The following is a 12,269-nucleotide window of genomic DNA, read 5'->3' as shown; positions in this document are numbered from 1 at the left end:
CCTAAACCCTTAAACCCTAAACCCTAAACCCTAAACCCTAAACCCTAAACCCTAAACCCTAAACCCTAAACCCTAAACCCTAAACCCTAAACCCTAAACCCTAAACCCTAAGCTACCCATGCGGTAGCTTTCTCTCCCCGACCCCGACCCAGACCCCGACTTACATGGATCATGTACCACAAAGCTTTTTAGAAAAAAGCTTTACCAAAAAAGTTTATATGACACTCTATGGCCATATCTTGTGATCATATACAGATATAATGAGATCATCGGAGTCATATCTCCATGAGATCCTGTATCGTATTCCAAGAGATGTACATAGGATTATGATATAAGGCCTGTACAAGATATCATGTCAACCTCGCCTCAGTCAAAGCGCGTTCGGGGCGCTCTCCCCGACATATGACGATCTCTTTATATCATATACAGCTATGTTGAGAAATGCTAAACTCAGATGTTCAATGAACCTGTATGAAAAATAAAGATCAAATATAGCAACATGATATAGTGTCGTACAAGATACTATGTCAACCTTGCCTCAGTCAAAGCGCGTTCGGGGCGCTCTCCCCGATAGCTCTCCTTTGGATACCTTTCGGTGTAGTGATTCTTTCCTGAATCCCACAATGATATGTATTTGCCATTTATCTTTGATGTTATGTAGAATTCTGGTCCATTGTAACTCATGTCTTTGATGACACCTGGAGTCTTTACATGTGAAGATTTAGACCACCAGAAATTCCCTGAGAAATGCAATCTTGGGTTCGATTGCAAATTCACTCCCACAGCATCATGAGTCTTCAATAGCTCTAAACACTTGGCATGCTCATGGATATTGAAATAAACCATGAAATCTATCCAATCCTTTATGTTTTGTTTTATCGAAGCGAAGTTGCGTGTGACACCCTTAGAGTGTATATAAAGCACATTGAAATCCTCAACAAGAGAGTGTGAGTACAATAATTCCATTATTTTGAATTCAAAAAGGGCCGTGTCGTTCGATAGATAAATGATCTTGATCTTATCATAATGCTTGAATTCATCATTGTAATTGCCCAGAATCACACAACGGATCTCATCGATGATATTGTATAGCCCTGAATCTACTATGTTGTTCAACAGATTCTGTACGATCTCCTTCCAATTATTGATACAACATACATGCAAATAAATGTAATTCTTGCTCATCTCTTGTTTATATATAAATGTTTTATTGGTGTCTCTCAAATGCTCTTATGGGCATGCTAGGTTTCTCGATGTAGCTTGTAGAGATTCTCTAAACTAACCGAGTGTGAGGGTCACCGAATCCTTTTTGGAATCATTGATGTACACTGAATAAAGCACATCAAAGTCATTATTGAACACGAATGATTTTCTTATTTCAGACCGAACGATCCTTAGTGTGAAATATCTGTTGCTTGAGTCTTTGAACCTTAGTTCAAGCTCATTTCTTCTATTCATCGCATGATCATAATAACTATTCATTTGGATGTAAGTTAGGTTTTCATATCCATCCATAGATATCTTCTGATGGCTGGAGAAAATGTCTTGTAATCTCGCTAGCTCATCTGTATTATTGTAATCCATTATTCTCTTTGTGTCATCTATGGCAATGTCTCCTGGCTTCTTGCTAGAGCTTAAAATAAATCGCAGCGCCCCGCCCTTCTTCTTGTTCTTTGAGAACACTGGCGATCTTATATTGGTGTACTCCTTGTTGAATATGACATACTTCGATCTTCCCTTAGAATACACTATCCGATCTCTATTGCCGATCCGGATCTTCTCGTTTGTTTTCTTGTAGCCATCCATTTATCTATTTACAATCTTTTTATTCCATACATCTATGATTTATATGTTGGCATGTATACATTCCTTTATAGCTCGCTCACCACAAGATCGAAAAAATGATCCGCAATCTTTTCTTATAAACAAAAGCCAATGTATAGTTTCAAGATTGTATCTATCTGCGGATTGTCTTCCCTTCATGTTTATGATCAAACAAGATTTGGAAGTGGGGTTCCCGCCGAGCTCGTTCAAACCTGGGAAATTGATGATGTCAAGATATCGGTGTTTCATTCTGGTTTGAGCTATGTTATCGCCTTCCATCTTCACCATGATCTCATCATTCCCGATGATTGCTCCCTGAGCCCCCTAAATGAGGTTGACAAGATATGGAGCAATGTCCCTTCCAATGTATCCATCCTCTCCCCTGTTGTCCTTCATCTACAGAGGCTTCTCAATAGCCATGTATATAAAGAGCTTATTGAGTTCCTCAAAGATATATCGCAAGACAATGAGATATACTTTTCAGGGTTTTCAATGGGTGGGCTCCTATCACAACTGACGATGCTTCATGCTGTTCAGAATTCCCTCTCACAGAGAAATATGAGGTGTATTACCTTTGGCAAGCCCTTGCCTGGAAACATCGGATTTGCGCATCATTGTAACAACATCATCAGATGGTGCTCAAATTTCATAGCGAAGGGTGATAATATCCAGGAGTGTTTCAAGGAGCAAGAAGGCATATCAGAATTCTATGAGGACACACAATCAATCATATACGATAATGACGAGGTCTTTGTTTGTCAAAGCAATAGGGACTTGATAGCACACGATCCTGAATATTACTCGCGATGCCATAAGAATCTTTACAGACGGAAGACACAACAACAAATCCCAAATCTTGATGAGACATCCGCAAGCCTTGCTATCAGCCGATTCTTCAGAAACCATGTACTTAAGGGATCTATCCGATTCCAAGTGTCAAGAGTGAACAGCACAAGGATAATATCTGAGTGGATGAACACCGCTCCATTTGAAGAGGTGACAGCACGCTTGCGAGTGAATTGGGTTATATTGCGCATGAAGAAGATGCTAGAAACAATCATATACCTGACAACAAGAGCTAAGATCAGAGCAAGGATCCCTTCGGACACAAGAAATGTTGAGAGACCAAATGTGAGGGTATTCTTAGCAGCGTTCATGATCATTGCAAGGCCTGAGAGCTGTTTCGAGTGTATTGGCAGGCTTGAGAGGACTGTTGAGGATGCCGCCAAAAGACTTGTGAGCACCTTCAAAGATATCTGCTCAAGGGTTGAGGATTCGAAATCAAGGCCTGTTACTCTGTATGATTGGCATTCATGGATATGCTTTCTGAAACAGCTTGATGAGTATCTTGATGCCTTCAAGGCATGGAAGATCCCCGATGAAAACAAGCTTACGGAGCGCATCAAGCATGCTCTTCTTGCTGTCTATCGTGCTGAATCACACCTTCACCCTGATAATGAGGAGTATGATTCTATGAAGGCCGAATTTGAATCACAGAAGGTTAAACTCAGAGCAAAGATGCTCCAGATGGCAGGGCCACAGGGATTGGAGAGCTTCGATGAATCACTTGTTCTACAAGGATTGAGCTCTATTAATGTTGATACCCCTCCTTCAGTGCCAGCACCTGAATCATCCTCCATGAATGCGTCTGGATTGTCTTCCCTCCCTGGCAGGATGACAAATGAACAGTTGGCACATGAACTCCTTCTAGATCCAACCTTCACGCTTGATGTTGAGGGAGCGGGATACATTGAAAATCCTGTGCTCGCAAAGGTGCGAGAGAGCTTCAAGGTGGCCTTTTGGGATAGCCTTGTGGATGACCTTAGATTGAGCCCACCTTGTTACATCAGAGTGCTAAGGGTCATAGGAGAGGTTAGAGATGGCATGATAGATCTTACACCTGGCCGGAGCAAAGAACTAAAGGAGAAGATTGACACATTGTATTGGCAGGAACAGATCGAGTCCGGAACCATTGATTGGGAGTCATGTATATCCTTGATCAGGGGCATGTTGGGAATCGCAATGGAGATCCAGGAACCATTCAGGAAGAAAGAGACACAGGACAGGTGGAATGAACTTGAGCAGGAACTGAGAGCTAGCACCCCTCAAGACCAACCTATGTCTTTCTGCAAGGCATTGGAGTACGTGCTGTCACGCGTGAATGTCATGAGAGTGGACGCAGCAAACACAAGGTTGCGGAGCATTGCTCATGTAATACAAAACCATGGCATAGAATATGAACAAGCGCACATGAACAAGAAGCTGAAGGCGAACCCAACCTATCTAAAGCGGACACCTGAATGGATTCATGAGGTCATACAGAAGGAGATTGAGAGGGGAAGGACAGATCTTGCGAGGCTTGTGCGAGGAGAGGCGAAGGCATATGTCGATATCCATACTGCCTCTGTGTTGAGCCTCATCACAGGGAATGAGCCAGTTAAGACGAAGGACTGTCCCGAGACATTGTTGCTGGACCTTAGCAGGTTGCACAAGTTCCATGCTGACTTTCATTTTGATGTGCTGTCTGCGTGCATGCTTGCGATGGCATCACAACGGATGCTCATGGCCATGAAGAACGATGTGAGAGTTCCAAGGTTCTTAGAGCACCTGAAGGCAGTATTGAACAGATTTGAGGCATCACTTGTTGAGAAGAAGGAATTTGTAAGGTCTGTTGTATCAACCTTTGAATCTGAGCTATCTGTGGATGAAAGAGAGCTTGTTGTGTGTTGCTTGCCTTCATCAAGCAAGCCAATGGCATATTCGAGCGAGATGCTGGAGAGGCTCATCGAGGTTCCTCAGATGGTATTAGAGAAGAGCTTCCTTCCTATTGAGGAGCAGTGGTTGCGTTTGATATCTGAGAACGGGATCAAGACTGAGAACGAGATTCCACAATCACCATTTGTAAGGAATGTATATGAGCGCATATTAAGAAACACAAAGAAGATGAGGAACATGGTCAGTTTGAATCGAAAGGTACACTTCGACAAATACAATAATATGATAGCATCATACAGCCAACAACTCTGCCGATCACAAAAGGATGCTGACAAGGAACCACAAGAGGACTCTTCGAAGAAGCCTAGAGTATGAATGTAAAAGATATATAAGGGACATCATAAATTTTTATTATTTCGTGTTGCTAAGAAGCATGGCATATCATATAATGTCATGTGAAAATGGGTGAAAAATATCAATCCAGATCAAATAACTGCGTCTAAATAGCCACAATCTTTCCATACCCAAAAGTATATAAGGATAACATAGCATATATTGATCATCTGATGAGTCAATACTAAAACTTATCAGAATCCATTAGATTGTGGTCAATGCTCTTGTTAAGATCAGTTAGCAATTGTGTTGGTCCTCAGTTTCTTTAATCTATACTGAATTATTTTTAATTTGCCCTTTGTTCGTGTAGCTCAGTTGGTTAGAGCTGCGAGCTTAATAAAATTATTCCATAATTTTTTTGTAAATTATGGGAGGGTCGGTGTAACGGTGTCCACATCTGTCTTATAAGCAGAAGATAAAGGGTTCAACTCCCTTACCCTCTACCATAATTTATCAATTATTACGCTCTAAGGCGTTAAATCAAAATAAAAAGTTCCAGGTTAGAATTTCACAATATAACTAAAAGGTTGATCCTCTGTCCTGAAATCAAGCAACCAATGTGCTTACTAAAAATAAAAATGATGAATCATAAAATGGATTCATTAGAATCAAATCATGATTTGTGATTGTGAAGGTTGTACAAATATCGCAACATATGGCTTCAAGAACACTCAAAAGAATAGATGCAAAGATCACAAAGAAAATGGTATGGTGATGCGTCCATTGAATTATTGCACTCATCTAAACAAAAAATATGAATGCAAACAATGTGGCAATGGCGCTAAGTGTATTGAACAAGGCTGTGATAACATAGCCTTGTATGGTGAAAAAAATAAAGATATTACAGTTTGCCAGTTGCATAAGAAGAAGGATTATGTAAAGAATCCTAAAACTTATTGCTTTCATAAAAAGAACAAAAGAAGATGCGATCAATGTCAAGGCATTCAAAAGCAATCCATCTTAGATAAGAACATCTCAAAACTAGAAGATCAAAAAGCAAAGATACAAGAAGCCATCCAAGAATCTCAATCTTGGAATGAATTCATGGAAAAGATTGGAATTCTCTATATCGATTATATATACATTGATATGCTGAAAACTATAAATATTCCAAAGCATTTTCCCATTATATTTGGATTGTCTAATGATAATTTGATGTTTAGATATTCTAAGAAGTATTATGAAAATCTTGTGCAAGAATCCAAAACTTGGATAGAGTTTGTAAAAAAATCACCTGTCAAGGACATGAACAAGCTTATTCCATTTATGAATGGATTAGGCATCAATCTTGATAAGTTTGGAGATTATGCGGTCATGAAGGACAAAGTACATAGATTGTACTATGATAAGAGAAAATTATCACTTATTATATTGGATGATATAGTATATAACAGGACCATAAGCAAAACCTATGTTAAGTTCATAGATGATACAAGACTCAATATGGATCATCATATAAATTCTTCTTCAGTCAAGTATGCTCTAAGAGACATCCTTATCAAGAACAATTACATCTCTAATACAAATATTATAAAACAAAGGCTTATTCATGAGTGGATGTGGAGAGAGAGAGATGTGTATTGTGTGATAGGACACACTTTACAAACAAATTCTACACCATGATCAAGATCCCATTAGAGATTGATCATATAGATGGCGATAGGACAAATAACTCACCAGATAACCTAAGGTTGTTATGCCATATGTGTCATCAGCTGACGGATACATGGTGTGGCGGGAACACAGCGAAGGCTAAAGAGAACAAACCGGTCATACTGTGTCAATGTGGAGAGAAGATGGAAAAGAATTCAAAGAAATGTTTCAAGTGTCGATATCTTGAATTGTGTCATGATATTGATTCATTGCATATTGATGAACTGAAACATTTGCAGGATGTTGTATCTAAATCTAAGGATTGGAATCAATTTATGCTTCTATACAAGATACAGCATCTAGATGCTTCTGTCATAAAGAAGATCTACAAGAATAACATAGATATATCTCATCTTCCAAGTCTTCATAATAGCAACGTTTCTGCTCTTAGAAAGCATTGTGATCAATATCATATTGATAAGATTCGCGGATGCAATTCTCTAAGCGAATTGTTTGCTGAATACGGATACAAGACAAAACCAAATAAGACAGTGTTGTTAAATTTCTTCATTGAGAGAGAGATTGATATATCTCATCTAGAGGATGATGATAATAATGTTGACAATAAGTACGCCACATATAAGCTTGATGATATATTGGTAGAGAATAGCAAATATAAGAGTAGACAATTATTGCTGAGGAGATTGATCACAGAAAAGAAATGGTCGCATAAATGCAATCATTGTGGCCAAACAAGATTCTCTAATAAGTTGAATGAAGATGCACCCATCAAGCTTCACCTTGAACACAAGAACGGCATCAACAATGATAATCGCATTGAGAATCTAGAATTCCTGTGCGCAACATGCCATGCATTGACAGATACATATAGATCTAAGAATAAGAAGAACATTCAAAAACCAGAAAAACAACGACCAATAAACACAAAATCAACTGTAATAAAAGATAAAACAATTACTGTAACCGATGGAAAGATATCATTGTCATCAGCTAAAACAAACAATGAGTGCGATTACTGTATAGATTGTAAAGCAATTGTTTATAAGGGTTCTCAAAGATGCATCAAATGCCATCATATTCGTAACGCAAAGGTCAAGAATAGACCCTCGTATGAACAGCTTCTAAGAGATTTCAATGAGTTGCAATCATATCTGCAAGTCGGAAAGAAATATGGGGTTTCTGATAATGCTGTTCGCAAATGGATTCAGAAATACTCAAATGAACCACAAGCAAAAACCAATGAACCACAAGCGAGATCCTAAGAATTACACGCTCATCAACAACTATTTCCCAATCAATAAAATATATTTTTATTTTCACTTCAAAATTATTTGCTTATTCATCCAAATTCATACACACTCGTATTGCTCTCGGTCTCCAATCTCTCTAGCAGGTTTCTGCTGAAAGCATCCTCGTATCTTATCAGATATTGAAGGTACAACCATTGTCTCTTGTCACGATCCGATGGCCCTCTAAACAGCGCCTCCTCATTATGCCTCTGCTGCTTTTCCATATAGTCTTCCATCCTCCTATGGCTCTCATGTAATTCCGCATGCAACTCAAACAGCCGATTGTGAGTGAACAATATATCTGAATCTGTAATGCCATGCTCTCTCCCCTTCTCTTCCACAAGATCCTGAGCATATATCTCACAATTCACACCAAACACCAACAGTGATTGGAGAAGTCCATTGTGAGTTGAATAGGATAGATGGAATACATTCATTTTTGAATGAACAAGTGGAAGATCATGACAAAATATGCCTGGTGATCATGTCAAGTCATGTCAAGACTATTGAAAAACAAAGCATGTGTATGCCATTATTATGATAAAGGCATTTTTTGTGAGCGCACGGCATATGCTAGTCTTCAAGAAGGATCAGGTCAACGACAGTGATTGTTTTGTAGAATCTAAAATCAGCGGGGCAGATGCTGCTAAATGATGGTTGTTCTTTGGGAACAGATGTTGTTGAATTGCTCATATACTTTCCATTGTAATAGATGATCTCCTTGGCATTATCTCTAACAAGAAATTTATGTTTAGCGTTGAGGTACACCTGACTGTTGAAAGCTATCAAAGGGGTGTTCTTTGGAATAAGGAGCCTGCATCGAATGGATTGCATGTTCATGCTCAATTGATCTTCAAACATCATGAGTTTCATTGGGAACGCTGTGTCGATCTCAAACACATCATTATTCTTGAAGGATCTGAAGTCATTTGACGTTGTATACAGCAGCATGGGTTTTTCAGTCCTTGGAGCATCCTGAAAGAGTGGTGCTAGCTTGTTTGCATCGTTGCTTCTGAAACATTCGATAATAGTGCTGTTGAAGATTTCAGTAGAAAGGTTCTTGATAAATTTAACATTCTTTGTGAAGAATGATGGGTCATATGGCAAGAATTTTGTGTGAATGAACAATGAGTTTACAAAATACTTATTGTACTTGTTGAAATAGTATGTAACAGTGTTCTTTTTTATGGTGAATGATTTGTCTGCTATTTCAACAATATCATAAGATTCTGTTATAGTTTTAGCCTTGCTATTATTCACTAATTCATTGTACAACCTATATTTATCACACAAGGCCTTGTGATCATCACTAATATATTCATTTTTCGCTTCATGTCTTCGTCTTATCTTATCAAGTTTCGATTTAGAGTGCTTTCTTTTTACACTTGGGAAGCAGAGCTTGCCAAAGGCAACACCATTGAATAGGCATCACAATAGTAATGGCGTTTTCGCACTCTAAGTTCTAGGTCTCAGAGGTCGCCACCTCCTAACCCGTCTCCGGTAGTTTCATTACCGGACAGTGTTTGGCCATCCAACAGCCTTTTTAGGATGTTGAACGCTCCAGCTACATTCCGATTCCACCACCTGCTGCAGCTATCGTTTGTACAACGAAGCAGATGGTGTCTTGTGATCGAATTGCATGTAGTCTTTGTCAAGGTTCGTTCCTTGCAACTTGGACATTCCTTGGAGGTATAGTGCTCTGGCACTGTTTTTGTATTGAATAATGATTCAAACCGTCTCCTTATTCCAATTCCTGGTGTTGGTCCTATTGAGCATCTTAGCGTGTTCGGATTCCTTCCCCAGTCACCCCATCCGATAGTTATGTCTTGGTGCTTATGGACCTCCTTCAAAGCGTTCATGCGCATAGATCCGGAAGCACACCTTGCCTTGTCCAGGTTTGTCTGCGGTTGTTTGAATGTTGTAAACACTCTATGCATAAACCTATGTTCGGAGCTCTTGGTCTTGTTATAAACCAAAAACTTGAACTCTCTAAAGACTGGATGAGAGTAGCACTCAAGCAGCCTTTCCTGCATCCTCTTTCTGGAACAGGCATAGCGTTGAAACATCTCGGGATGGCAAGATCGTTTCTGGAATCGGTTCATAACCTGTGTTTCATATGCTTCTAGGTGACACCCTCTGCGCCGCTTTAGATTGTTTCTCAGTCTTGTTTTCTTATGAGTGTCCATGTCTCGCTGCCCCTTGGTGTAACAGATTGTCTTGACTCCATCTGTTATGGCTAGGATGTCTCTCTTTCCTGGATCACAACCCAATAGCTTCGATGTCTTTAGATCTTCTTTTGTAACTTCCTTGCTATCTTGTTCATCATCCTTCTCACATGTTGTTGCTTTCTTCTTGGATGAGAAGACCTTACGTCCGAACATGTTGTTATCAATGACCTGGAATGAGATGGACACACCATCCGTTACAACCGCATTATCAAACATCCATTGTGTTCTCTTAGGATCGTTCTTACGAACCACCCCGTCAAGCTCCTTCCATTGTCGGCACGTCTTTAGGTTTGTCAAGAAGCTCCACATCTCTGTTGCGTACAGCCCGGCCTCCCTGTTCGATGTTGCTTTCCGTCCAAAGATCTTCTCAAAACTTGCTAGCATATTAGCCTTGGTTGATATATTCAGACTTACTCCAAACTCAGCAAGATAAAATCTCTTGAAGTCATCAATACGGTCCTTAGTCATCAGCAGCTGCGATAAGCCGGATGTATCAATCCGTATGTGCATCGGGACAAACGATGAATAGAAAGGCAATGGATTGAGCAGCCTCCTCTCCTTGTGCATCACAGTTAGGAAGTCTGTCTCTAAGGCCTGATTTATCATAACCATCTTAGGCAGATAGACCCATGGGTTTGCCTTTAGATCATAAACTCTAGGAGCATCCTCCTTTATCTTAGGTGGAAATAGGAACGAGTAGCTGGCATCATGGAGACCATATTTTAGCATCAAATCTGGTTGTAGGTCGAGTGTTGCGTCGTACATATAAACGTTGGTGTATATAGCAGCCACTCTCCTTGCTTCGGACTTATCCATATTCTTAGCCAGCATGTCACATAGGATATAACGTTTGGTGTATTTCAAGAAGTGGGTCTCGATGTTGTTTTTATACGCGGTAAGGAGGTTGTCGATAGAGTATGCTAAGATATGTGATAGAGAGAGGTCTGTTTCGAACCCTTTATCATTCGGAAGACGTTCATACAGCTTCTTGTGCTCATCTAACATGTCGTTGAAGATAGTTATCTTAGCAGATCGTTCAGGACCAACACCACGGACTGGAGGCCTTGTTATGCCTTGGACTATGCTACAGGCCATGGATATATGGAAGTGCTCAAGCTCAAGTTCTTTGCCATCTGACTCAAGAGGGTATGAGCTCTGGAACCATCGCAGGTAATATGATCGGATGAGTATGGACGCATCTGACATGATCCTATGAGCATGCTTGACAGCATCCTTGATTGTAACAAGGTCCTCCGACTTGAAGAAGCCCTTGGCCTTTCGTTTTACAATCCTAATGTTTGACATTCCTCTCTAACATAGTCTCTTGTATGTTTATAATTATGATCCAAAGCCTTATATCCTTTTATGATGTCGATTGCCTCTTCAATACGGTCTACCATGCTATTATTTGTTGTCTTGGTTCTAAAAGCCCTCTTCAATAGAGAGAAGACCTCCTCAATGGGATTGCATCGTGGTGAGTATGGAGGAATATAAAGTGGGGTAAGACCATGTTGTTCCAACAAGCCAACAACCTCTTTAGACCTATGGAAGGCCACATTATCCATAAGGATGGCTTTTGTGCTCTTAGGAAGCTTAGGAATAAGACCCTATAAAAAAACTAAGAATGAAGCCTTTGTAAAGGCCTTGTTTACACGTTTATAAGAAACAATGCCAAGAGAAGGGTGAACAGCCATGACCAATGATACTCTTTCACGTTTTGATACCTTGATTGCGTTGGGTTGTCTTCCCTTGGGGAAGTAGCCATAAAAAGGGTTGCCAACATTGCAGAATGAGGTCTCATCCAGACAAACGATATTGTCGTTCAAGAATAAATCTATTGAGGCTTTGAAGTCTGAAAACCTGGCCTTTCTATCACTTGGATTTGTTGGATTGATATGGTGAATGTTGAAACGGCGCCTTGATATCTTACATTTTTAAGGATTCTATGAATAGATGTCAAGGAGGAAGAGATGCCATAAGATAGATTCAATGTGTATTGGATTTGCTTTAGATGCATGAAGGCGAGATCTTTGTTTTGGCAGAAGAGGTGCTTTATAACATCATCTAGATGAGGATACTTATGACGACGCTTGAAACGTCGTTTGCGCTTATCCTTGCGTCTAATAACTGTTCTAAGATTGGTCCACCATCTATGAATGGTGGATTTGCTAATACCAGTGATATACGAGGCCTTCCTAAGACTTTT

The 12,269-nt window shown here is 39.8% G+C and overlaps 3 protein-coding genes and 1 non-coding gene across 4 annotated transcripts; 2 read left to right on the top strand and 2 right to left on the bottom strand.

The window, feature by feature from the left end:
- Positions 1 to 1,278: 1,278 nt before the first annotated feature.
- GUITHDRAFT_122508 (hypothetical protein) lies at positions 1,279 to 1,806 on the bottom strand (the record flags this gene model as incomplete). The annotated part of the gene is made up of 1 exon (XM_005818218.1): positions 1,279 to 1,806. One exon carries the CDS (start codon positions 1,804 to 1,806, stop codon positions 1,279 to 1,281), a length of 528 nt encoding a protein of 175 aa, XP_005818275.1.
- Positions 1,807 to 2,382: 576 nt separating this feature from the next.
- On the top strand, positions 2,383 to 4,914 carry GUITHDRAFT_122507 (hypothetical protein; the record flags this gene model as incomplete). Its single annotated transcript, XM_005818217.1, has 1 exon — positions 2,383 to 4,914. The coding sequence occupies one exon, from the start codon at positions 2,383 to 2,385 to the stop codon at positions 4,912 to 4,914; it is 2,532 nt and encodes an 843-aa protein (XP_005818274.1).
- Positions 4,915 to 5,302: 388 nt separating this feature from the next.
- On the top strand, positions 5,303 to 5,375 carry GUITHDRAFT_t123. Its single transcript has one exon. It is a non-coding gene; the product is annotated as a tRNA-Ile (tRNA).
- Positions 5,376 to 8,408: 3,033 nt separating this feature from the next.
- On the bottom strand, positions 8,409 to 11,368 carry GUITHDRAFT_122506 (hypothetical protein; the record flags this gene model as incomplete). The annotated part of the gene is made up of 2 exons (XM_005818216.1): positions 8,409 to 9,037; positions 9,643 to 11,368. 2 exons carry the CDS (start codon positions 11,366 to 11,368, stop codon positions 8,409 to 8,411), a joined length of 2,355 nt encoding a protein of 784 aa, XP_005818273.1.
- Positions 11,369 to 12,269: the final 901 nt, after the last annotated feature.

This window comes from Guillardia theta, assembly GCF_000315625.1.
Source record: "Guillardia theta CCMP2712 unplaced genomic scaffold GUITHscaffold_348, whole genome shotgun sequence".
Classification (NCBI taxonomy): Eukaryota; class Cryptophyceae; order Pyrenomonadales; family Geminigeraceae; genus Guillardia; species Guillardia theta.
The sequence above is the reverse complement of the archived record's forward strand: the minus strand, read 5'-3'. Positions and strand labels throughout refer to the sequence as shown.